General features: G+C 35.1%; 1 protein-coding gene and 1 long non-coding RNA gene across 51 annotated transcripts in view; one reads left to right on the plus strand and one right to left on the minus strand.

Moving 5' to 3' along the window:
• ABI3BP (ABI family member 3 binding protein) overlaps nt 1-24,181 on the plus strand; it is a 125,620-nt gene that overhangs the window by 66,522 nt on the left and 34,917 nt on the right. For 37 of the 50 annotated variants that reach the window (XM_068180918.1, XM_068180905.1, XM_068180903.1 and 34 more), the window contains 16 exons: nt 320-394; nt 1,476-1,541; nt 9,297-9,371; nt 10,984-11,031; nt 11,574-11,648; nt 13,817-13,891; nt 14,690-14,764; nt 16,030-16,104; nt 16,739-16,813; nt 18,519-18,593; nt 19,234-19,302; nt 19,781-19,855; nt 21,451-21,519; nt 21,999-22,073; nt 23,183-23,248; nt 23,574-23,648. In XM_068180918.1, the coding sequence (XP_068037019.1) occupies nt 320-394; nt 1,476-1,541; nt 9,297-9,371; nt 10,984-11,031; nt 11,574-11,648; nt 13,817-13,891; nt 14,690-14,764; nt 16,030-16,104; nt 16,739-16,813; nt 18,519-18,593; nt 19,234-19,302; nt 19,781-19,855; nt 21,451-21,519; nt 21,999-22,073; nt 23,183-23,248; nt 23,574-23,648 (1,143 nt within the window). The remainder of the gene's footprint in view (nt 1-319; nt 395-1,475; nt 1,542-9,296; nt 9,372-10,983; nt 11,032-11,573; nt 11,649-13,816; nt 13,892-14,689; nt 14,765-16,029; nt 16,105-16,738; nt 16,814-18,518; nt 18,594-19,233; nt 19,303-19,780; nt 19,856-21,450; nt 21,520-21,998; nt 22,074-23,182; nt 23,249-23,573; nt 23,649-24,181) is intronic. The other 13 variants (XM_068180922.1, XM_068180924.1, XM_068180942.1 and 10 more) reach the window with 11 other exon arrangements.
• On the minus strand, nt 5,999-8,878 carry LOC137468832 (uncharacterized). Its single transcript, XR_010996200.1, has 2 exons — nt 8,612-8,878; nt 5,999-6,293 (listed from the first exon to the last, which is right to left on the minus strand). It is a non-coding gene; the product is annotated as an uncharacterized lncRNA (long non-coding RNA).

A 24,181-nucleotide genomic window follows, 5' to 3' on the forward strand; every position in this document is an offset into this window, starting at 1 on the left:
TGCATGGTAAAACGCTATCATTCTTTTATTAGTGTCCTATTTCTTTTACCCCCAATGCACACGCATGTGCTGATTGTCTCTGATATCTAAAGCTTTCAAAATGGAAATTTTAATTGTTTTGGACTCACAGAATCTTATTTTTGATCAATGTACAGCATTTCAGTATCATCTCCATTCCACACTTCAAAATCTGATTTCATCAGCTGACTTTGACATTCCGTACTAAGTTGTCTTCGGTATAAACATGTGACATGTGCTGTTTGTTGTGGGAAATGCTTGTTAAACAATTTTTCATTGCAAACTGAGCTCTTTCTTTCAGCTCCAAAAGAAATACCACTTATTCCTTCTAAACCGAAACCATCTGCTACCCCAGAAGTACAACATGTGAAACCTGGTAATTGTGCACATAATTTTCATTAGTTGGTATGCAGAGAGATATGTTCTCTAAAAATACCTAAGCAAAACTTCCTAAAAAGGATAGGAGCAATGTAATATGTGAGCATTCTGACTAACTCATCATTCTCAAATAGGTCATGAACTCTCATTAACTTAATGAGAGTTAAGCTCCTCAGTTTTATGCATTTGGGTCCAGTGATAAAAATATAAACCAGTTCTCTAGTGTTGTAACCTTTTTAAAGGACTGGAATGGAAAAAAATACTCTGGGTGGCACAAGGGTGTTTTAATATCACTCCTATAAGCAATAAATATGATTATTATTTTTATAATCACCTTTGCCACTCTGTCTCCCATTTTCACACAGACATACTATGGCAAATATGACATCTTTACTAATACCTTAGGAACATAATCATTGTGTTGTGTATTTTCTGCCTTTTGATCAAAACAAAAAAAAAACAGACCTCTACTAATTTTCTTTGGATTTGGGGTTAAGAGAAATTAATTTGCCTCCTTTAACGATTTAGGTAGTGGACGAAAAAATATTATGCTGTGGATTATTTGAAACCCAAAAGGTTTCTGTTGCCATGTCTTATAAACAGACAGATCAGTAAAAAACAGGAGCTGCCTTTATTGTCTTATACCTCTCTTACAATTAACTGCAGGCACTGATTTAGGATTTGCAACAAAACTTTGGCCTTTAGAAGTTTCCTTCCATATAGATTCTCTGGTGTTCATTACAGCCTACATTATTTTCTTCCTTATCTCTCCTTTCTCACTATTCTCCCATAACAGAAGAGAAATTAATTTGCTGATTGACTCAAATACAAGATTAAAAATGTCTTGAAAACAGAAATATAGGGAAGGAGCCTTAGAAGCAGACTCTCAGACGATCATTCAGTGTGCAATTTCATAGGAAACAAAACTAAAAGGGATGTAGGGTGTTACACGCAAGAGTAAGGCTTATCTAGACTGTTTAAAAAACAACTCCCCTGAAGTATTGGAATGATAACGCTTTTGGCTTCATGTTGATACATCTACTGATTGGTTTGATTACACATTAATTTTTCTCTTCTAGCCCCTAAACCACCACTTTTGGAGCCTAAAACTTCTGAGACTGTTGAACAACCAAAAGCAACCCTAGGTAATACTTGTGTCTGTAGCTGTTAGTCACACTTCTTTGCGGTCCAAGCCACAGTTTGTGCTCTGTTACTTTATCTCATAGCTTTCGCTGTATATAATCCACTTCTCAAAGAGGAAGAAAGTTAGGAGATAAGCATTCAGAAATGTTTTTCTAAACTTAGGAGAAAAAGAAACCATTCTCTTCATGCAGTTTTGCTAGTTCCATGGTACACTAAAATTTTTTGTCTTCCATTTTGCTAAGAGCTTTTCTACACCGACACTCTTTATTCAGAAAACTCATTGGAAATACAATTGAACTGCCAAGTGTAAAGGTAGTATTGTGGATGTTTATCCCAGGACTCTCAGTGAAGGATTCCTGTGGTACTAGGTTAACATGTTAATTCCACTGCTTTATGAATCCTTCTAAATGTCATTTTGGCTTGAAAAACACCTCTCAGTCATTTCATGGCTCACTCCTCTCTGCTCTTTTTATAGACATCAAACACTTTTTCACTGTGTCAATTGCTATGAAACATTTTATTGGAAAGCAGTCTCATAGCACTGCTTTTTAAAAATGTGCGAAGTTACTTACCTCTGCCTGAAACTGAGGTTGCACTTTATCTGAAGTCAGACTGACAGGCAGATTAACTAATTACAATTCCAACCCATGCGTGTGTAGTGGAAAAATGGTTTCTAAGACTCATTGCTCTTAATTTTTAGCATTTACATGATACTGCTATTCTACTTTTTATTCAATTTATATTAGATACTTCTATTCCATTAGCAGAATTCAATGACTGCAGCTATGAAGCTGTTCAATTTTTTTTAATTGATTCCATGTTCTTTCAGCTGTTTGCCAGTAATTTCTTTGCTGTGGCCAAAAATGAGGACATTTCTGTATATTTTGTCTATATATGTCTTCTTATGGCATAAAATTGACCTGGAATTCAAAATTATAAAAAGCATTATTGTTTTATCTCTTAGGTATCTTGCAAAAATGAATTTGCTAACTTAATGAGAGGAATATTTGGATGTGATTGCAAGCTTCAATTGCATATTTAAATGCAATTACTCACTTTTATAATGAAAGACAAACAGGGATTTTGCTGGAGTTGTCAATTCTTAGGAAGATTTCTGAGAAGCCTTCTTGGCATATCTGATTCTACCATTTGCTTTTGTTCCCAGTAACCTCATTCATTGCCTCATTTGATTTTTTGTGATACAGTGGAAAGCATAAACTTAAAATCCAGTATATTTCTTTCATCTCCTAAAGAAGCAAAACTCACTACTTCTGCATCTAAACCTAGACCATCTACCAGACCCCAAAAGCCACGAACTAATCCTGGTAACTAATTTCCATAACAAACATTTTTTATAGTGTATCACTTAAGTAGTGCATTTTAGCTTGAATTTCTTCTGTGTGAATGTGAAGTTCAGCATTTAATCATCAGAAAGGTGAGGAATTCCTCTCTGAGGAATAATATTTTTGTATTGGATCCCCAAAAACATAGAAGCAAAGCAAAAAACCTTTAAACTTTTATATCCCGAGTCACCAACTCATGCAGCCAGACATCAAAGCAAATTGTTTTCCTGCTTTTCATTTTGGAATAGCAAGTTTTCCAGCTTAGTTCAGCATAGAGTCCAGAAAACACAAATTCTACTGTTTTGCTGGTGGTTATGGCATCTTTCATAGAACCATAGGATTTTATTGATTCAGTGATCATTAGAGCATATGTAGACTTACCTGAAACTGTGAAAGAATGGAATTTTGTTCTGCAATTCAGTAAAGACATATTTTATGATCCCAAATGAAATAGCACCTTCACATCAAGGTTAAATTTCATCTGTGATGTATGGCAGAGAGTAAAACACACCTGGCATTTTCTGGACCTGAAGAATAAATAAATAGAGTTGTAAAAATATTTCTGGTGTTACATGGTTTATAATGAAATTAGAAAACTTGAAATTGCATAATTGTTTATTGTAAGAATATATTAGTCAAAGCTGGAAGAGATCAGATGATTTTATTAAATTCTTTCCAGATTCCCTGCACATTATTTTTTACTCATAAAAGAAATTAACTCTCTTCAGGCCAAAATATTCCCTGTGAAGCTTGTTAAAGGAATGGCATTTATGACTTGGAATTGTCTCAGAATACTGTGCATAATTAGTTTTTTAGGCTGATTACAGCTCCTGCAAAATTTTTAGCATGGGAAATGCAGTACTGTATTACACAAATCATTACTTTTGTCTCTGCTGTAGATGTCTATGTCTGAATATAAAACTGAGTCCTGGATGTTGTTTTTTGAAATGGCTGTGAAAAAAAACGCAACTCATTTGGAAACTGTTGCATAGATTTGTTTTAAACCCTGGGACTGACAAGATCAAGATTTTATCCTGCTGTTTCCACACTGAGTGGCTCTATAGCAAGTTTCTGTATGCCTACAAGGAAAGTGGCATTGTTCCATATTTGTACACATGCCTCTGGTTTTTTCTTTCCCAGTAGTGGTCTCACAAATCAATCAGGTAGAATTCTAAGGCACATTTTTTTTAATCTTGATGAAGCTTGTCTTGAAAGTAGGTAGTGAAACTGGCATGTGTTCTGAGGTGACAAATTATATTCTTATTGAGAAAATATTATTTGAGCTGTAAAATATGCAGTGCATGGGGATAAGCTGGCTTTCAGATAGGGGGCAAAATGGTCAAAGAGCAGGAGCCTCTCTGTGTTCCAGCATCACCTGGAAGTTCAGTTTAAATTAGAAACTTGATAGTGTCATGATAGTGGTTGTCACCAGAGTGAACAAAAATATGCCAAATATATGTTCAAAATAATGAACAATATATGCCAAATTCATATTTAATCAATTACTTACTGCCAATACTGCTGAATAACTGCCTTTGGGTAAAGCAATTAATTTTGGCTCTCATTATTAATATGATTTTTGTGCTGTTTATGGTAAAGTATTTGCCTTTTTTGGCAGTGGAGAAAAAAGACTTCATATAAAAACCCCCAAACATTTAAATAATTTTCAGATTCTCCAGTGAGCCAATTGTACATTCTAGTGGAAGTTCACTGTTTCATTCTCTTTCTTGGCATTTGGATAACTGAATCTGTTGCCTACATGAAAAAAAAAATAAGGTTTTGTTGCCAATATGATCATGCCCAGCCATCGTCCTCACTTTTACTATTGTTAACATGAATGCCTCTCTCGAAATGTTCTCCATTTTTCAGAAAAGGAAAGGATAATGATGAATTTTTTATCGTGCACACAATAGAAAGTTACAGAAAAGTTTAAAAATATCTCCAGGGATTGAAGCTCCACAACTTCTCTGGGCATTTACTTAAATGAAAAAAATTATTTATCCTGAAGACATTTTAGAGTATTTTGCCTTCTTAAAATAGTGGCAATGTTATCAAATATAAAAGCTATCTAAGCTATAAAAATGTCAGTAAAGAGGGAAAATTTGGAAGTCTGAAATAATTCAGTCTTTTAAATTTAAACACTGTCCACCCAGGTAAACCACCATAAACCTTCATGTGGGAAAATAGAGACTTTAAGAATGTGATTTTCTATCTAAACTGACAGAATTTTGGAAGTGTTAGGTCTCAGATTTCATTGTATTTCAAAATTTTAAGGTAACTTCCTTTAAATAAATTTTCTTGTGAGTCTTAAAATGCTTGTGAATTACAACATGACAAATTGTTGGTATGTCCAAAAATATAGTTTGTGGCACATCGTAAAATATTTATCCATCACTTTTGCCTTCCCAAATAAAATCTGTTGGGAGGGACAGAGGCTAAGAGTCAAAACAGAGTAAACAAAGCAAAATTTAAAGGGTAAGCACAAAGATTACTCAATGATTGTAGATGTGTTTAGGAATGAAAATGGATTCTGTTTGTAAAGTCACACTAATATCAAACAATTCTACCCATTTTGACTCCAAAGTTCTTTATATTTTTCAGAGTGTTTGGGTTTTGTTCCTTTCAAACCCAGTCAAGTACTCTAGATAGAGATGGGAAGCTTGTTAACTTGATGATCTAATGTGCAGTGGCACTAGATAATCTGCTGGGATCCTCAGCCTTGCTTTCTGTGGCTTTACAGTTATTTACACCTGAAGCCTTTCATATCTATCCTTTGTATCACTATGGGAGAAACCCAGGAAAATTATTGAAAGATTTACTAAAGAAACTTAAGTTCTCTGGGATTGTTTCTTTTCAGTGATCTACAGCCATAAAGAGATTTTAAAAAATTCAGTAAAACAGGTAGGTGAAGTTTTAGAGAGCTCCTCTCCCAGTGTGTTCCTGTAGCATAAATGCACTTTTTATTTTCCAAAAGCAGCAAAAGGCACATAGGATAATTTCAGCAAATCTATCATTCTCTCAGTGTTTCCATTTGAAGAGTTTTGAAGAGGTGGATTTTAGTTGGGGAGCAAGAGCAGTTGAGCTGTACCAGCAGTTACAAAACAGATACACCTGTATTTCTCTTAAGAAAATTCTCTTTATTCCAACAGCAACCATTCCAGGGTCAGTCACTTCTAAGAGACCCTACACATTTGAACGTCCAAAGACTGCAGAGGGTAATGATTATGAGTCATCCTTAGTCATTCTTCTTTTCACTGGTCTCATAATATGTGCAATTGAAAACAGCATTTCCTGGAGGCTTCTTGCTTATTCATGTGTGGTCCAAACCCAGCAAATGGAAGTATGATCTTGGTGCTTTCTTATTTCTCCATGTTTCTGACATGGAGATGTCTTCTAAAAGACAGGATATCACTTCAAAGGTATTTACTTGAAAGTTTCCCTTACATTAGAAGAAGAAAGAATAAAAACTATTGCAATAATAAAGATTTTATGGAATATAGAAATAACATCATCTAAAATGATATTTAAAAGTACACACTGCTAAACAATTCCTTCAGAAGGAGTTTTGTGGCGTGTTGCTTGACAATTTCTCACATGTATGGAAAATACTGCGTTTATTCAATTAATGCATCCAAACCTGTGTTCAATTTAAAGAAAAAAAAAGTAATTTTGTTTTTAATGAGGAGCACAGTTTATATAAAGTAATATATGGCCTTTTTTAGTATGTGAATATATACTAAGTGATGTGTTTAATATATACATTTTTGATGCGGACTAAGAACAAGAGTCTCTTGCAGTGAGCCCCGAAATGCTGTATCTAATGCAAAGGAAAATTTGGATCACTGTTTGCATTTACTGTGCAGGCTGTATTCTGAGAAGGGATTCAAGATGTTATCATCAGCCTACCTTTGGTCTTTAAAACCTGGATGAAGCTGACTACATATAAGATACTTCACAGGACAAGGAGAGCTTGAAGCCTTACTCAAATTATTTGATAAAATAGAATCAGTTTGGTTTGGTCAATTAGCAGTAACTCACTTAAACTCAATAGTTTTCCACTGCAACAAGTTCTACACCATGAAATACTCTCAAAACTCTAATGACATTGATTTGTCAAGGTCAATGTTGCATAACAACCTTTTCTTAGCGTTGCTTGTTAAGTCTTTTCTTTGGCTTTTGAGTAAACTATGAGAAGTCAATTTTGTTGCGCAAGAACATCCAGCTCGTTGATTATCCATCAAAAGGATAATCATTGCTTATTTTGTTCATATCCAACAACATTTCATGCATTAAACACATGGTACAATTCCTTTTTCTGTGGTTGTTCATTGACATGGACAGAGGCTCACTTCCTAGACTTCATTTCTTCATTTCTGAACCTGAATGTGATTTACTATGGGACCATTTACTTTCAGCTTAAATGCAGATTTTTGCAAAACAAACTTTTCCCAGTATCCAAAATACACATTCCTCACATTTGAAGCCCAAATGCTCTGCTAAGATCAAAACACCTCAAGCTAAGTCTGATTAGGCACTTCTTTTGAAATTATCTACTTTGAGACTTGCTATTAGTGCAGAAAGTAAAGAAGAGAACAACTACTTTTTTCCTCTATTTGGGGAGAAGAGACATTCAATTTTTTTTGGATAGTACTTGTACAAAAGGAAACCATATTGCTCCAGAAGACAGTTTGCAGACCTAACAAATTATATAAATATCTTTCTATTATTGGAAGTGTTTTTCTCTTTGTAAGAAAGGACTGATTTTTTCAAACACAACCTGAAAATAGAAATTAGTTTTTTCTAGGAAAATATTTTGAATTTGAATTCCAGAGGTAACTGATGAGCTTGAATAATGGCAAAGTCTTTGCAAACCAGGCATGTGTAGTGAGAACATTTGAAAAATTAGTGACTGGTCTGACATTTCTGTGGAGTATCTGGCCACTGTCAGTAGAAGTTAATACTGGTTGTTTTGGGTTTTTTTCTTCACTTGCAGTAATATTAATACTACAGAATATTGTACAGTGTATGTTAATAGACATGTAATAAATACTTTAGTATTAGCCCCCTCAATTGCAAAGTTTTATAGTGTTATTTACTGTGAAGCCCATTTTTAAAATGGGTAGATGCATAAGAGAGTTTAGTAGATAAGTGAATGTGGGTTATAGAACAGGTTCTATCTTTAGGTGTCTATATCTGTGTGTTATATGCTACTTTACTTGTTACTGCCTTGAGAGGAAAGAATTAGTGCATTAAAATTATTTTTATCTGTTTTCTTTATTGCCAAGAAATTTTTATAGATCTCATAATATTTTGTCTCATTTGGTACAATTTTTTGTCTCGTTTGTGACCAGGAAAAGGGCATGATGTATTTGTTTTGTGATCCAAATTGTGAGTGGATATGAGCAAAGGTGAACAGGCTTTATCAAACTAATTTTTTTCAGATGACTAATAAATACAGCTCTACCAATAGCAGCCTTTTAGTCCTCTGCTTAATTGCTCACTTTAGAGGAAAAATTTAACTATTTTGTCACGGTCAGCACACTACTTTCAAGTAACAGAGTTCAGTTTGGGGACTCCTGACATTCTGTATATCCAGAGTCCCTTGCAGTCTCTGAGTTAAGCTCTGCGATCTCTTCTCTTGCTTGTTCTTGCATTTACTGATTTATACTCACATATTTTTTTTCTTCTATTGCCATCAAGTTTTTCCAATTACTTATTTCTTATTTTACCTGAATTATTAAGAATTTTAATTGCCCATGATTTAAAAGTGAGCTTGAAGGTCCAAATTACTGTGGTGTTGTGTTAGTGCCTGCTTTTCTACTTACCACTGGAGTAATTTTAAATTTTTGGAGCGTGTTCCTTACTCACTTTGTCACACTGTTTCTGTTGCAGTCTTGGATCCTATTACACTTAGAATTGAACCACCAAGGTCACCCATAGGTAATAATATTTCCTTGGCAAGCTGTTGTGTTTGCTTTATTTACATCACAGCAAGCATCACTGAAGTTAGTCACCTTATGCATCAGGATTGTTTCATTTAACCTCATTTTTATTGTTTCATTTAACCTCATTTTTATTCTAGGTAATTATCTTGCTTGGCATCCAAAACAGTTGGGTGTATTACTCTCTTCATAGCTGGAATGTTTCCTTTATGAAAAAAGAAATTATGCTGGCAGCTCTGAATCACCCTTCTCATAACTATGCTTATTTGTACTTATTCCAGTTTTTATTTTAAAAATGAATAAAATTCCACTTTCTTGCTTAGATTGTTGTAAACACACGGAGAGTATTACCTGATTTGCCTACTTCTTCTCAGTTGCAGGTGTGAGGTTTCTGTGCTTGTGTGTTCAGCTGGTATCAGATGCCAATTGCTGTGCAATTTAACCAACTTATTGCCCACATTTTCTCTTCCAGCTCCAAAGGTGACTCAACGTGTTCCTTCTAAGCCTAAAACTTCACCCAAACCTTACATCCCAAAAGCCAAAGATGGTAAACTACTTTGTGATTGTTTCTAGTACGGTTTATTTTGGATTGAAATCTATTTATGAGCAGCTGTTTAGTTACCTGAGCCAGTAAAAACAGAATGCAGTTCTGTTCTGTTCTGTGCTTTTCAGCAGTTTAATTGCAGTTTTCATGAGTACTGACATTTGCTAGATATTTTTCACTGAGCAAAAAAATAAACCTCTGCCACTTCAAGGCAACAGAATGAGAATAGTGATGTTACACTCAGATTAATCTTGATAACTAAAGCAAATACAGAGCAATTAAAGTGTATGAAACTGAGGCTACTTGGGTGGTATAATTCTTTCCAACGTTGCTTTGCATTGTTAAAATAAATCTGTTTCCCTTCTAAGCCACAATCAATGAATTTCATGTCATTATTATTTTCTGCATGAGGAAGTCAATTGCCCAGTTATACATGCATACTTTGTATTTGCTTTTAAACATTTTTTGGCATTAATGATCCTTTATATTGTATTCCAAAATATTAGATTTTTATGTCATTAAAAGTGAGAGCAGTTAAATTCAGTAGTAGGCAGAAAAAAATACTTTCTGTCCCATGCTGTCCAGTTGGTAATAGCAACAGAAAGTTGCAAGGGTCTCAAATATCAGCATCCATTATCCTTTGGTAAATGTGAAAAATTTAAGGATAAACACTTTATTGAAGACCTTTAAATTGTAGACACAGACCAATATTTTTGAAATCTGATGTTTTCTATTAGATGTGATTTCTTCATGTAGCAAACAGTCAAAATCCTTATCTTCTCATAAATTTTTTATCATGGCATCTGATTATAAAACATTGTTTCCAAGTTACACCTTAAGATGCCACTTCTCATACACCCAGTTTTTTACCTTTGTGGCCGTTTTTCATTGTTATGGTAGTCTGGCCTTCTCAGAAATGGTTTATGCTTTTGTCACCCAAATTTTATGAGCTTGTATTGATCTGTGTTTAAAACAAGCCAACAAACAAAAACAAAAGCCCCAACAACGTACTGTTTCTTCAAGAATTTGTAATATACAGATTGTTTTCTATAGCATCATCCCCTTACCTTGTATTTGTCTTTAAATATCCCAAGACATTTCTTCTTTTTTTTTTTTAATTGTAGTCCATTCAGAAAAATTGACACAGAATTGACACATCAATTTCACATCCTTATGACTCTAAATCACTGGAGTCTAGATCCATTCCAGTTTAGAGCTGAATTATATGACTCTGCAATGCAATACACCATGTAATGCTCTTTCGTATTCATAAATTTGAACACTGCTGCTCTTGCAGTGTTCAGTACACAAGCAAGTGTTGTCTGATTCCAGTTGTGTACTTAGAGTGCATTTGAAACATATCACTAAGGGAAGAGATTTGTGTCCCTAAACATCCATTTTCTGAATAACAGAATGATAATGTTTGGATATTTCATTGAAGTTTGTGGGAGAACTAAGCTCACATTATGTTGAAGGTTACACTGCTTTCTCAGATATTTATTTTTATACAACTCTTTCTGTATGAAGCAGTATACAAAGTACATGATTCAGAAAGTAGTGCTAATTGTAACTTTTCATCTTTCAAAACATCTTTTCTGTTTTGTTTCTGATACAGTCCTGGAATCTATAACACTTAGAACTGATCAACTAAAACCAACAATAGGTAACAGCTTTACCTACAGGGTAAATCACCTGGGGACCATCACATTTAGTTTTTTCTCACTGACCATCACAAGCACTGCTTCATTGCACTCCACTCTCATAACGCTTTTACAATTAAAATTCATCCTGTAAGGGGGGGGGGTTTGGTGATTTTTCACTAACAATTCATAATAATCTTTTTCTCTTTTTTCTCACACAAATGTGTTCTGCAAAAGGGATGGAAACACCACAACCTACCTACCTTTAACTGCTTGTCTCTGTACTCTATTTCTATCATGTGCTGCATCACCTTTTATACTGTGCAACCACACTGGCCTTGTTTTATATTGTGCTACTACAGAGGTTTTCCATCATCACTAGGGTTTGTTATGTACCAAGTGTTCATATTTCTCCATTACTCAAGTTTTTTGTGATTCCATAGGGTCCCAAAGGCATGTGTTCTTCTTTCATGTTATGTTTTCTGTCAATATCAGTTCCCAAAAAATTCTAATATTTACTGTAGTTTGTCCTTTTTTTTTTTTTTTTTTTTTTTTTTTTTTTAAGTTCCTAGAGGACCACAATATGTTCTTTCCAAACCTAGAACATCACCAAGCCCAGAGGTGCCGCGAACAAGACCTGGTAAGTTCATTGTTCCTTTACCTTTTCATGCTGACACCTGTGTCTTATGGATTCTACTGTAATCAGTGGAGCTTCAGATTTGTATGTATTCCTTGGGCATATATTTTGGAACATTCCTTGAGGGATAAAATCCAGTGGCACGTAGAATTTATAAGCAACCTGGTAAGTTAAAAATATCTTCAATTCTTGATTAAATTGTAAGTCACTGCAGCAATGGATGTTTTCTGTACAATTCTCAGTGAAAATAAGTCCTTTCTGTGTAACTTGCTTGTGTTCTGGCAAAGTGAAGGTGAGAATGAGGAGTGTCATTGCAAAGAGGAAAGATTCTGCTCTGTATTTCTTAAATTGTGTGCCTGTTTCTTCTTTTCCAGGAACAAACTTTCATTCATACTTGTTGGTTCACTTTTCCAACCAGTGAACTGTGCTGTTCAGAGATTTAAGAATGTGACATACTTCCTATAATTGTGTCTACACGGGTTGTTATACCCATATACAACCTTAGGAGAATTAAGGAAGGAGAAAGTAAATTATGCAACTCACACTTGTGTGATGTGAGGTACTATCGTGTGTTGTCCCTGGCCAGAAGCTAAGCACACACTAACCTCTCACTCATTCCACCCCACAGTGGTCTGAGAGAGTGAATCAGAAGAGCAGAAGTAGGAAAAAAAAAACATAGTTCAAGATAAACACAGTTTAATAAGGAAGGATAAAAAGAGGCGGAAGAAAGCAAGTAGTACCAAGCAACTGCACACCACATCCCACAGGCAGACCAGTGCCAGTCTAGGAGCAATGGGTGCTTTGGAAAGTTTTGTTGCTAAGCATGACTTTATGTGAGGTGGAATATTCCTTTGGCCAGGGTGGTTCTGCTGTCCTGACTGTGTCCTCTCTGAGCATCCTGCCCACCCCTAGCCCAGCTCTCTTGCCTGGAGGCAGAGTGAAAAACAAATTCTTGGATGCTGTAACAAGGCATATTCAGCAACAACTAAAACATTGGTATTTTATCAACCTTTCCTTGCTCATGAATCCAAAACAGAGTACCACAGGGGCTGCTATCAAGAAAATAACCTCCATCCTAGCCGGGCCCAGTATGGGTATCCAAGATACATGGAGTATTAGATGGTGTTGGTGAAGAGATGGGCAGAGAGACAACAAGTCAGGTTCATTTTCTCCCCAGTAAGTCTGCACCTATTGCTTGAAAAAAAACTTGAAATAAGTCAGGAAAGTGTACAAAGCTGAAGATAAAAGAAACACCTACAGTCTCTTTGTGGCATATACAAAAACTTCACATTTATATTTGGGATCTGTTCTGTATTAGAGCTGTTACCTTAAACTGGAGGAAATTCTGAGGAACATAATACTTCGATGCTGAGTTTCAGGGAGGAGTGACTATCTGTCATCAGCCCTCGTAGGGATGGTATGATTATTGTGCAGAAAGTGATTGTTCTTGGTAATACTTTGGTTTTGTTGTTTTATTATGCTAATGCAGTTCTGGAAACAATTAGGTTTAGAACTGAGAAACTAAAGGCAACAATAGGTAATGATGCTTTCTTATTTGAATGGTCACGTTGTCGTTCTTCTTCAGCACAAATTGTCAAAAGCAGACCTGAAAAAAATTGTCATCTTTCTTTGCATGTTCCTTAATAATTTAACAGTCAAGGTTCTCAGTCTCTTCTTATTTTTTATGAAACAATTGAGGAGAATCCTTGTTTCTTTCAAGCTGTTATGCACGTAAGATAGGAAAATTTCTTTCAACATTTAATGGTAAGAAGCAGAGGGCAGATCAGAACAGGATCCTAATTATATGTTCTCAGTCATCCTGTGGAGGTAGCACCATTGCAGGTGCAGGGCACCATGGGTGGGCAGAGCTGCACCCTGAAAGCTTTCTTTCTCTGCTTCCCTTCCCCTCCTGTTTTATGAAATGAAATTCAGTCCTTCATACAGGACTGAAAAATAATTCTGTTCCACTCAAACCTCAATTTTACTGTCAGAACACAACCACTTCATTAATCCTGGGTCATATGATTGCTTGAGGCAGAGCCATTTAACTAAGGCATTTTTGTCACTTGAATTTGATATTGTGAGTCATTCCAGGACAACACCCATTACATTATTTGTATGTGAAGCTACTTACTACTTTAATAATGCTTAACCCAGTTTCTTTCTTTCAGTTTCTAAAGACACGTATCACAGGCCTTCCAAACCTAAAACATCACCCAGTCCACATATTCCTCCAACTAGAGCAAGTAAGCTTATCAATATTTTGCCCTTTAGTGCACTAAAGTTTCATCACTTTGAAGATTTTCAAAATTGAGGACCTCTCTGAAGATACAGAGATACTTATTGTATAGGCTGTGCTTCGCTGTCATAATCAAATTTTGCTATTCAACTGTCATGGAGATGTGTGGGTTAACACTCATCCTTAGCCCTTGCACACAGGAAAATCTGCATCTTGATTTCCGTAGAATGTGACAGAAATATTTGTGAGTTGCTTCTTTAAAAGTGTAAAATTACAATACTTTGCTGTTCCCAAAACTTTGGACATAGCTCTGTCAAATTGGAAATTAGAGATAAATTTCCATATTTCTTCTGCTTTGACTGCTTTGCTGAGGATTTTTGGTTTTTTTAAATGCAGAGTTGATTTAAATGAGCACCAGGTTTTTGAATATGAAACACTTGTGAAGCACAACTAGGAAGTGTTAGAACTACAGCAGTTTACTATGTAGAAAGCTGTGTTTGTTATTGCTGTTAGGAGTGGAGAGTTGATCTGACACTGCAGCGTAAAAGTCACTTTGTCTTTGGTCTCCGCACTGGCATTGTATTGATTGCACTAACAGGAGATCTCTTAGGGATTATTTTAAAATGACAGAAATAATCCCTAAAACATTTCTTAGCAGAAAACGAATCTTCTGATTCATCAGAAAAATCGAAAGACATATGTTAAATCATCCTCCTCTACAATGTGTTCAAAACTTTGCACATCTTCAAAAGTCCAAGAATCATCATCCTCAATAACAAATTCAAAACTTTGCTCGTTTCCACAGGTCCCAAAGAAAGTCGACGAGTCCCTTCCAAGCCCAGGGCATCACCAAGTCCAGATGTACCACACATAAAACCTGGTACATATATTGTTGTTTTGTTGTGCTTGAATATCCAGGGGTTCTTTTGGGTTCTCCTTCCTCAGTGAATCAAGTGTTGATTAACATTTCTTCATATTACAAATACATTCTCTGATGATCATTAAATAGGTGTTTCAAAGAAAACAGAGTTGATTTCTATTTTTAATGTCTGAATTTTAGTAGTTGCCTCTGCTTTTCAGCCACACGACATCTATCACTGATGAATAATCTGTACATCAGGGTAGACAACACACAACAAACATTATGAGAAGTTGGAAGAAATTGCATCTCTTTTGTGCCTGTCAAAAGATGCTTAGAGAAAAACCTATTTGAGGGCCTTTATGTATGACTCCAAATATCTCTCACTGAAATTGCTCATAGGTTTGTGTGACCTCGGAAAGGAAAGTCACCCTTAAAAATAAACTTAATAGGGATTTGAATAGTAATTAACTGTCAAACCTCTGTAACTTCTAACAGTTCTGAGAGTATCCATTGAACATTATTTTGAGTGAGTGTATATTCACTAATTTTACAAAGGAAAAAAAAAAGAAAAAAAAAAAAAAAAGAATGCGTTACAAATTGAAAACAAACCAGTCATGTTAAAGGGAGTATTTTTACCACTAACTTATTCTCACCACTAACTCTGGGTATCTTATTGCTTTTATGGAGTTTTGGCAGTTAACACATTTAGAGTTGAACAACAAAAGACAGCAGCAGGTAAATTTGTTACCTTGAGCTGGTCATTATTATTTTTTGCTACTCCTTGGGCCAATGCTTATATACCATTAGTCTGTTTTTCACATAATCTGTTTGTGGTTTTGAATTGTTTTCTTTTCTACTAATTAAACTATGTTCTACTCTGTTGCAGGTATTGAAAGATTCCTTGCTGGTTTCTTGTCTTCACATAAAATCTTTTTCCGTGTCACCCACATTGTAATTCCTTTGACACTTGTAGGAGACTAGCATACCATGGGTATTGCAGTTATGGGTTCTGAAATACAGATGGAAATAAATTCCCTGTAGTTGTCTGTGCTCTTTCAGGCTTTGTTGCTTGACTCCAGATTTTGCTTACCTGATTAATTTTGCACTCATATTTTCGTTCGGGATTTTGTTTTCTCTTGAGTTCCTGTGTGTATCTGACACTCAGTTTTTCAGGCTGTCATGCAGGGTTCGTTTATTCTTTGCAAGCATGAGACATGCAGTGCCTGTGCAACAAACCTAATTTTGTCAAAGTATAAACCTTTAAATCAGATCTTTTCTTTCAGCTCTTAAAGAACCACAACATATTCCTTTTAAACCGAGAGCAACTTCCATGCCAGATGCTCCATACAGGAAGCCTGGTAAATTATCTGGTCTTTTTGAAGCTTCAGTGGATAACTGAACAATTGTTTTTGGGATGGCAGTGGGGGGGAAAATCATCAGTGCATCCACTGTTACCTGGTTATTATTTTAGGTTAAGAAACCTCTGCAGGGATGCAATTAAATCTTATGGAAACTGAAACAGTTCAATAGTTTTTGTATTTTATGCAGATATTAACAGAAGAAAAAGTATCTACATGTATGTTTTAATCAAAGATAAAATCTTATTGGCAGCTTCTATCTGAGCAACACACTTTAACAGTTTGCACCATTTTTTTGAAGCTTTTATGAGAGAAACCTCCTAATGCTGTTGCATTGCTTTTTCTTTATACATGTATTTTCACCCAGATTAGAGTGAGGATTCCCTTTAATTACGTTTTGCTTAGGTGACTCCCATCATAAATCCCACAGACCAATATAATATAGTCAGTGATTTCACTTAAGGTTTGTTACTGTCGTTTCCTAACCATAAATTTCTGAGGGTAAATGCCCATTGCTGTTTTAAAACATCGCTTTCCTGTTGTATACAGTATAGTGCTGAAAGGTTTTTGAGAAAAGGAGAAAAGGGAGATTCCTTTCATTATTCAGATAATTTATTGACATTTTTTTCAACAGAGATTCTTCCAACCTTTGATGAACAAGATACTACTATGGGTCCTCATATTCCTGAAAGAACAAAAGCAACATTTGGTAAATGTTATTTCATAAATAATTATTCTGTTTTCCACCTTTTTAAGGGAATATAATCTTAGAGAGAGCTCATTATATTTTATTAAAACCTAATATTGAGATTTTTCTCTACTTGTAGATACATACTTGCTCTTTGCTCTTGATAAGGGTGATAATGTGTGAGCTCATTTACTTTCAAAGGTTCTTTTCCTCCTCTTCTAGCCTTTCCAGTCAGGATGATGCAATTCCTCCAAATGTTATCTATTTTCCAGTAAAAGTGGACTTTATTTAAAGAGCTGATAGTGATGCTTCACAGAATCACAGTATATTCTGAGTTGGAAGGGACCCACAAGGATCATTGAGTTCAACTCTGAAGTAAACTGGCCCATCACAATCCTTGCATTATCACCATGCTTTAACCAATTGAGTTAATCCCCTATTCTTCATATGAATTGTGGATAATTTCATTCTAAAATACTCTTCTTCTTCACTCCTCATGGTCTGTTTAATTTTACAGAAAAAAAATCTAATATATCAACAACAGCATAAAGTTTCCAGATCAGCTATGTGACCATCTAAATCCCACTCTACTTCTTTAAACCATCCTATCTGCTTTCTTCTAGTTATCTATGTTGGGAAAACTTGCTTAAATATATGAAACCTGAGTGTTTCATATATTTAATCTGAATGAAAGCATATATTTAACCATATATGAAAACTGAGTGTTTCAAGCTGAGTGTTCTTCCTTCTTAACTTAATTGTCAGATGTGGACCAAGTAAAGGTCACTGAACCCAAGCAGTATCCGGGAGCAGGAGCATTGCTTGAGCAATTGTTGTTCAACTAGTTTTCTGTCCCCGGCTTCAGAGACAGACTTTGTCTGTGATTTTCTGAGAATGAAATGGTATATATTTAATATTTAATGAAATATTAATAGGCATTTTATAATATTCAAACTATGTTTCTTTTCTTTTGGAGGAAGAGGAAATTAAAACTGCTTTTAAACATGTTTCTATTTCAATATATATACCCTGTATGCAGTGATACTTCGGTTAGTATTCATTTAGTATCTGTTCATATAGCTTTATGAAGTAGGTGCCCTGTTGTAAACACCTGAGCTACCTGAGTAATAGTCACATGCAGAAAATGATTCTTCAGAGCAAGGGGGATGAAAACTGCACAGGCTAAGGCAGATCATCTTGGACCTGTCACACTGGTGTAGACCACAGACTAAAAAGTGCTAATATAACCTTTTCCAGTAAATGATACCTACTTTTACTTACAAGATTTTTTTTAATCTGAATAGTGTGAGGATAACAATACTAAATCATTCCCACATAAGAACAAAATAATTTAATTTAGAAATCAACTTTGACATAAATATTCCACTGAAGAAAAAATCCTGTCCTCATATACTTGTGTGTGGCAGATGAGGAAGACACAGGTTACCACTGTCTATTTTTGTCCTATTACAGTATGATGATGGTAATGACTCTATTCCAGACTGCTTGATGCAAAGCTACAAATTTGTATATATTTTTTTAGCAGTCTTCTTGTATAAGTGACCATTTAACTTCTTTTCCTTTCTTTGCAGGAATTCCAGCTTTCAGCTTATTCTTACATAATTTGCCATACTCTAGATCAGATCATACCTATGTTCCTTGTGTGCTGTGAAAAGCAGCGCATTTTTTCAATTATTGCTTTGGGTGCTTTTTGTTTTTATTCCAGCTCCAGCTGAAAAAGAGTTCATTCATACCAAACGAAAATCAACTGAAAGACCAAGAGTACCATACACCAAACCTGGTAATGGAGTCATTCTTTTAATTTTGTGTTTAATCATTCTTTTCCCAAGTTTCAGGTTTTGTGCTTCTTAATGGGATTATTCGTAGCCAGTTTTGTGGTGAAACAAATGCATTAAATTTCAGATGATCAATCCAAAATAAACCAAAACTGCACTACAAATAATGGTAAATATGTATGATATATATAATGGTATTCCTCTGTCTATTGCACATAGCAAATGATGACTGAAATGCTGAAATGTAGTAATGTGGGTATTGACAAATTTCAGTGGCTAGGCAGACTGAGTTCTCTGTGATTACTGGTAATCTTGTGTGCTCCTCTGTGAGGTTTTTTTCTAAATCTTTTATTGAAATGCAGCAGAACCTCTTTACAATGTGCTTGTGCAGTTAGCAACAGACATTTTCTGCTGTACTGAAATGAAAGTAGCTTTAAAAAGAGTTATGGAGGGCTATGTGGCTTCCCATTTTTGGTATGAATGTATAGCAGAAGTTAATAGAGAGATAATTATATCTGTCAGCAGTTGATTATCAAGATATTCTGCTACTCCTTAGTTTGGGACATTTTGCAGGTTTTAGCAAATGCTGCTTTGTTTAGATTACAGATAAATATTCTAAGATTTTTCACATTTTCTCCTTAACAGCAATATTTCCGACAACTCCACAACCAATTATTACAAAATCTACTACTGGTCCATCAAGGGCAACAATGGGTAAATAAGTTTCCTTAACATTAAGATGCAGGTATTTCTAATTTTTCAGTGGAGAGATTTCTAGAGAACATGCTCCACTGTGGTATTTATATAACACCATTCCACTATCTTTTGTTCTGCTGCCACGTGCATGTATCTTAGCACAGAGGATTCTCATTTTTATTTGTCAAGTAAAGCAAAAATAGCCTACAGCTTATGTCTGGTCAGAAGTCTGTATTTGTCAGATCTCCAATCAAAGTCAGTGGCCTAATTTTTCTTTTAGAGCAAGAATTTTAGCCGCTAACTCAACTTATCCTACAGCACACTGCTGGGACTTTTCTGTGCTTTGGCTAGTCATTTTGTTTCAGGTTCCAGAAAGCCATGGATTTGTTATTGTCTTTTTTCAGGCATTTGAGGCATGCATTTTCTGTGGGCTAAGTATGGCACTGGATTATGACTCCTGAAGAATACAATAATAATCTTTTTCCTTTTCTTTCAGCTCCAAAAGAAACATTGCTCATTCCTTCCAAATCCAAAACATCTGTTGGGCCAGAAGTACCACAAACTAAACCTGGTAATTTACAGTTTGTAACTTTAGAAGTGTTACTGTGGCACTGCCTTAGCTATATTTCTGCTGTCACTGAGTTTTGTGGTCATGCTGCATGCATAATAAGTAGACAGAATTTTGTATCATTGTTCAGCTGGGAACTTGTTCATAAATTATATCAAACTGAATGCCCAAGAATTGGATAAATTTCCATGGAAAGCAGTTGGATGGGTTTAGTAGCCATCAAAAAAATGTGAGAAATTTAATTAATATTAATAAAAATATATTTCTGAGCTTAAATTCAAAAAGTTCTTTTGTTTTGGTGGAATTTTATTATTCTAAATACATTTGATTCAATTTCTCAAGTACTTTTGAAAATCGGGTTACAGAGTTTCAGTCCAAGATATTTACATGCTCAGAGTAGAAGTGCCTTGTATACCAATGATTTTTGCAGCAACCATTGTAGATTCAGGGATGCACATCTATAGTGAAGGGTGGTGATATCTCAGCTTTACCATCAGGTGATCTATTTCAATAGAAATTGCTAAGGAGGAAGGTAACAGGAGAAAAATATAGTTAGGTGAGGAGAGACTACCTGTCCATAAGAGCAGTTCCTGATCTTTCCTTCTCTCTGATCTAACCTCCGAATTGATAAAATTTTATTCTTAGACAAATAGCTTAATGAATAGTTTAGTAATTTTCCCTCCACTGCTTTCTCCTTGTCCATTTTTATGGCCAAAAAGTTTTCAAGCAGAGACCCTATTCATTCAAGACCTATATTCTATCTATACATATACCCTATGTACATATATATTACTGTGAACATCAAACTCAACAGTCCAGGAAAAGGATTTCTTTTCTAAATACCTTGTTTTGAAAGGCTGTTCAATAACCAAGTTAGATTCTAAGTGTCAGTTGAATAAGAGCTATTTCCAATCATGTCATAGTTAACAAGTGCCATCTTTTGGTACCACTACAAATTTAGTTTTAGGGAAAGAATTTTAGAGGACAGAATTTAGAGGCTTATTTTTTGCCTTTTAAAGTTTAAATCTTTATAAAGGTGTATATGCAAAACAAGCTACTGGTAGGAAAAATTGTAAACAAATGTTTACTGTGAAATATAAATGGCACTTTTTAGTGAGTATTTAAGTAGGTTATTTTCCAGCTTCCATACTTTTACCTTATTTCTGAAAGACAAAGAGCCATGCAGTGTGTGCCTCTGCCTGCCAGTCTGTCCTTTTCATCCAGTAACTTAGAGACCTTTCAATTAATTCATTGAAATTTGAGTGAGGTCTGAAAAATAAATATATTACTCAAAACTTCTAGAATTTTTCTGTGAAGTGTAAGTTAATCAACAAGTATGAGAACGACCAAAGACTGTCAGAACTCCAGGTTTAGGGCAAGTGTTCTGAAGTTAGTGGGGGCCCAGCAGAATATTTGCACTGTCTGATTGTCAGCATGAAAATACATCCAGACTAATCAGAATGTGCCTGTCTCATGTCTGTTAAAATTGTCCTAGCAGATGTGCAGATAGGTTTTAAGGAAACAATGGAGACAGATCCTTCATGAAATCCAACTTCTTTAATTTGCCTTCTCACAGAACAATGGTTTATTTTTTATAGCTCCAAGGGCAACACACCTGGGATCAATTAACCTTGTAACAGTTCATGTTGGGTCCAAAATAACTTTGGGTAATGAGAATATTACATCAGTTTATTTTTCATCAATCTCTACTTTCTCTGCTTTTGCTATATGGCTAAACCTACACTTTAATCAGCAGAAATACCTTAATATATCTTTGTCATGTTCATTTTTTAGTTGCAGTCCAGTGCATGTACAAAATGCTGCTGGTTTTAATTTTTCAGCCATTTTTCTTATTCATGTGATTCTTTATAGAAATAAATACTACATGTACGAGGCTGAGGAATCATGTAAAAAGGCATTGCCTTATCATCTTTTCTGGTTTTGTCTGACTTACTAATGATATATATCTTACCAGACACAAAAAGTCTTTTACATGTATGAAAGCATGATTTTCAGCCAGATTTCTAGCACTGACTCTCTTGTTTATGATCTGCACAGACAGTTTGAATTTCCTTTCCACCTGTGATATCTTATGTTTAAAAGGAAATCATTTGCATTTGCTAAGCAGTAATATGTCCATTTTCAGTTCCCAATGAAACATACCACATTTCACCCAGGCCCAAAATTGGTCAAGCAACCGAAATTCCTTGGTTCAATACAGGTAATTTTTTAAGATTTTCTTAAGTTGTTGTATTGAGAGTCTGTAGGTCTTAAATAAAATCAGTGCAGTTTAATGGTCTGCTCATTACCTTTAAAACTGTTTCAAATATGTAATATGAAAATTTATTTTTCCTCTTATCAAATATTTTCGTTTATTGCTCTGAAAATGTAATTTGCTGAGTATTGCCTCAGATATCTAAGATTATTTAAAGTTTTTAAACAGTATTAGAGCTGTGTATTGGATACTCGTATGTATACAGTGTGGCAAACATCGAGTTAAGGAAGTTCCAACTTTTTCCTTGCAAAATCTAAATCAGTATAACTTCCCCAATCTAAATATCAAAAATGAGTAATATGTTCTGTCCTGTATTTTCTCTGATGCTTTGGAGAGGCTAAATTAAGAGTTATGGGTTGAACATTTATTTGTCTTGAATATCAAATAGCCAGCTATACTTAAAAGAAACTGATTTACAGATATTGCTAATTGGGCACAAGATAACAGTAACTACTGCTTATGCTTTCAGCTTCCACAGATCCCATAACATCTAGACTATCAAAATTATTTTGCAAGTGAAAGGCAACTATAAGAAAAGGTTGAGGTCTCCTGATTTCAGCCTTGCTGATGACACTGTGCTTCAGCTGCCCTGCACAGTGTCTGCATTGAATGCTCACAGTTGTTTTCTCAGCAATATTTTAATGTTTCATAGTTTTATCTAAGTCTTTGGTTTGTGGGGCTTCAGTTTGGTGTTTTATTTTGAGGTTTTTTGTTTGTTTGTTTTTTACAGAACCTAATTAAATGTCTTAAGGCCATGGATACCTTGCAGAGCTAACTCTGTATCCATATACAGTTGGGTAACTGGCTGTAAATATTTTACATCCTTTTCCTAAACCTACATATGAATGTAACTGGTCAGACTGCATGATGGAGTCATCTGGCCACTAAAGAAACTAGCACTTTCCACATGCATTTTGAATTAGAACTCATAGAACTCTCATGTGTCCATTTTGCTGTATCGCATTGGTGCATGGACCTTTTTTGTCTGGCAAATCACACTGCTCTGTCCGTGTTCTGTTACACACAGCATTGAAACAAGACCTTATTTCTTTTAGCACCTCATAAAACTCGTCTCACTTCTGCAAGACCCCAGCCATCGGATAAATCACAGACCAGACCTGGTAATAATTGTTTATTCAGTCTGGGATGGGGAGGAGATTAAATAGTTAATTAATTTTATCTATTCTTAGTAGAATTTTAAGTATTGCTGGGAGGAAAAAAAAAAGGGGGTATTTTTCAATCAATTAATAAGTCTAGTGGTAAAACATTTCAAAAGTCAGAAAAAAAAAAAAAAAAAGAAAAGAAACCAAAACTATGTGTGTCATCACAGCAGCTGTTACTTTTTCTCTAGTGTGGAATTCTTGGCATCACATAGAAGTCTGTTCAAAATTCTTCTCATGGAACTTCTTTATATTTTTTCTTTTTTCTTTTGAAACTCTCTCACAGCTTTTAGGAAAACCACACTAGCACCAGCCAGAACAAAAGCACCTGGACTGCCAAAGTGGATTGTGCCAACAACAGGTAGAGTTCTGGGTTTGGGGTGGTTTTTCTTAATTTATCAATAAAAGACTGGAATGTGACTTGCCCAAGTCATCTTGAGCCCTGCAAAATATCTCATTGTGTTTTATTACAGAATTTAATTCCTCAGAGTGCCATGTGTAATTGCTTCTACTGATCTTGTTATACAATTCTCAAGGGCGATTACGAAATTATATTGACACTCAGTCTGTGTAAATTTACAGATTGATTATTGTGTGGCTATTCTACTAATGTTTTCTAGATGTCAGATCCACAATAAGTACTGGAAAACGCTTCAGTGAAAAAGATCACCCATTTGTTTGAGTCCAAGTCAGGAGACTTGGTAGGGAAGCCTTAAAGCCAAGTATCTCTCTAGTTACTCTCTATGCATGTGCTGTGTTCACATCAGACCTACTCACATTCAGACCATGCAGTATTTGGACTGTGCAGTATTCAGGCTTGGATACTTCAGCACCAAAAAATTCCATGTTGGTGGATAGCAGATGACAGTGAGAGCTTCAATTTCCATTAGCCTT

The sequence above is a fragment of the Anomalospiza imberbis genome, chromosome 2 (genome assembly GCF_031753505.1).
Source record: "Anomalospiza imberbis isolate Cuckoo-Finch-1a 21T00152 chromosome 2, ASM3175350v1, whole genome shotgun sequence".
In the NCBI taxonomy this organism is placed as follows: domain Eukaryota; kingdom Metazoa; phylum Chordata; class Aves; order Passeriformes; family Viduidae; genus Anomalospiza; species Anomalospiza imberbis.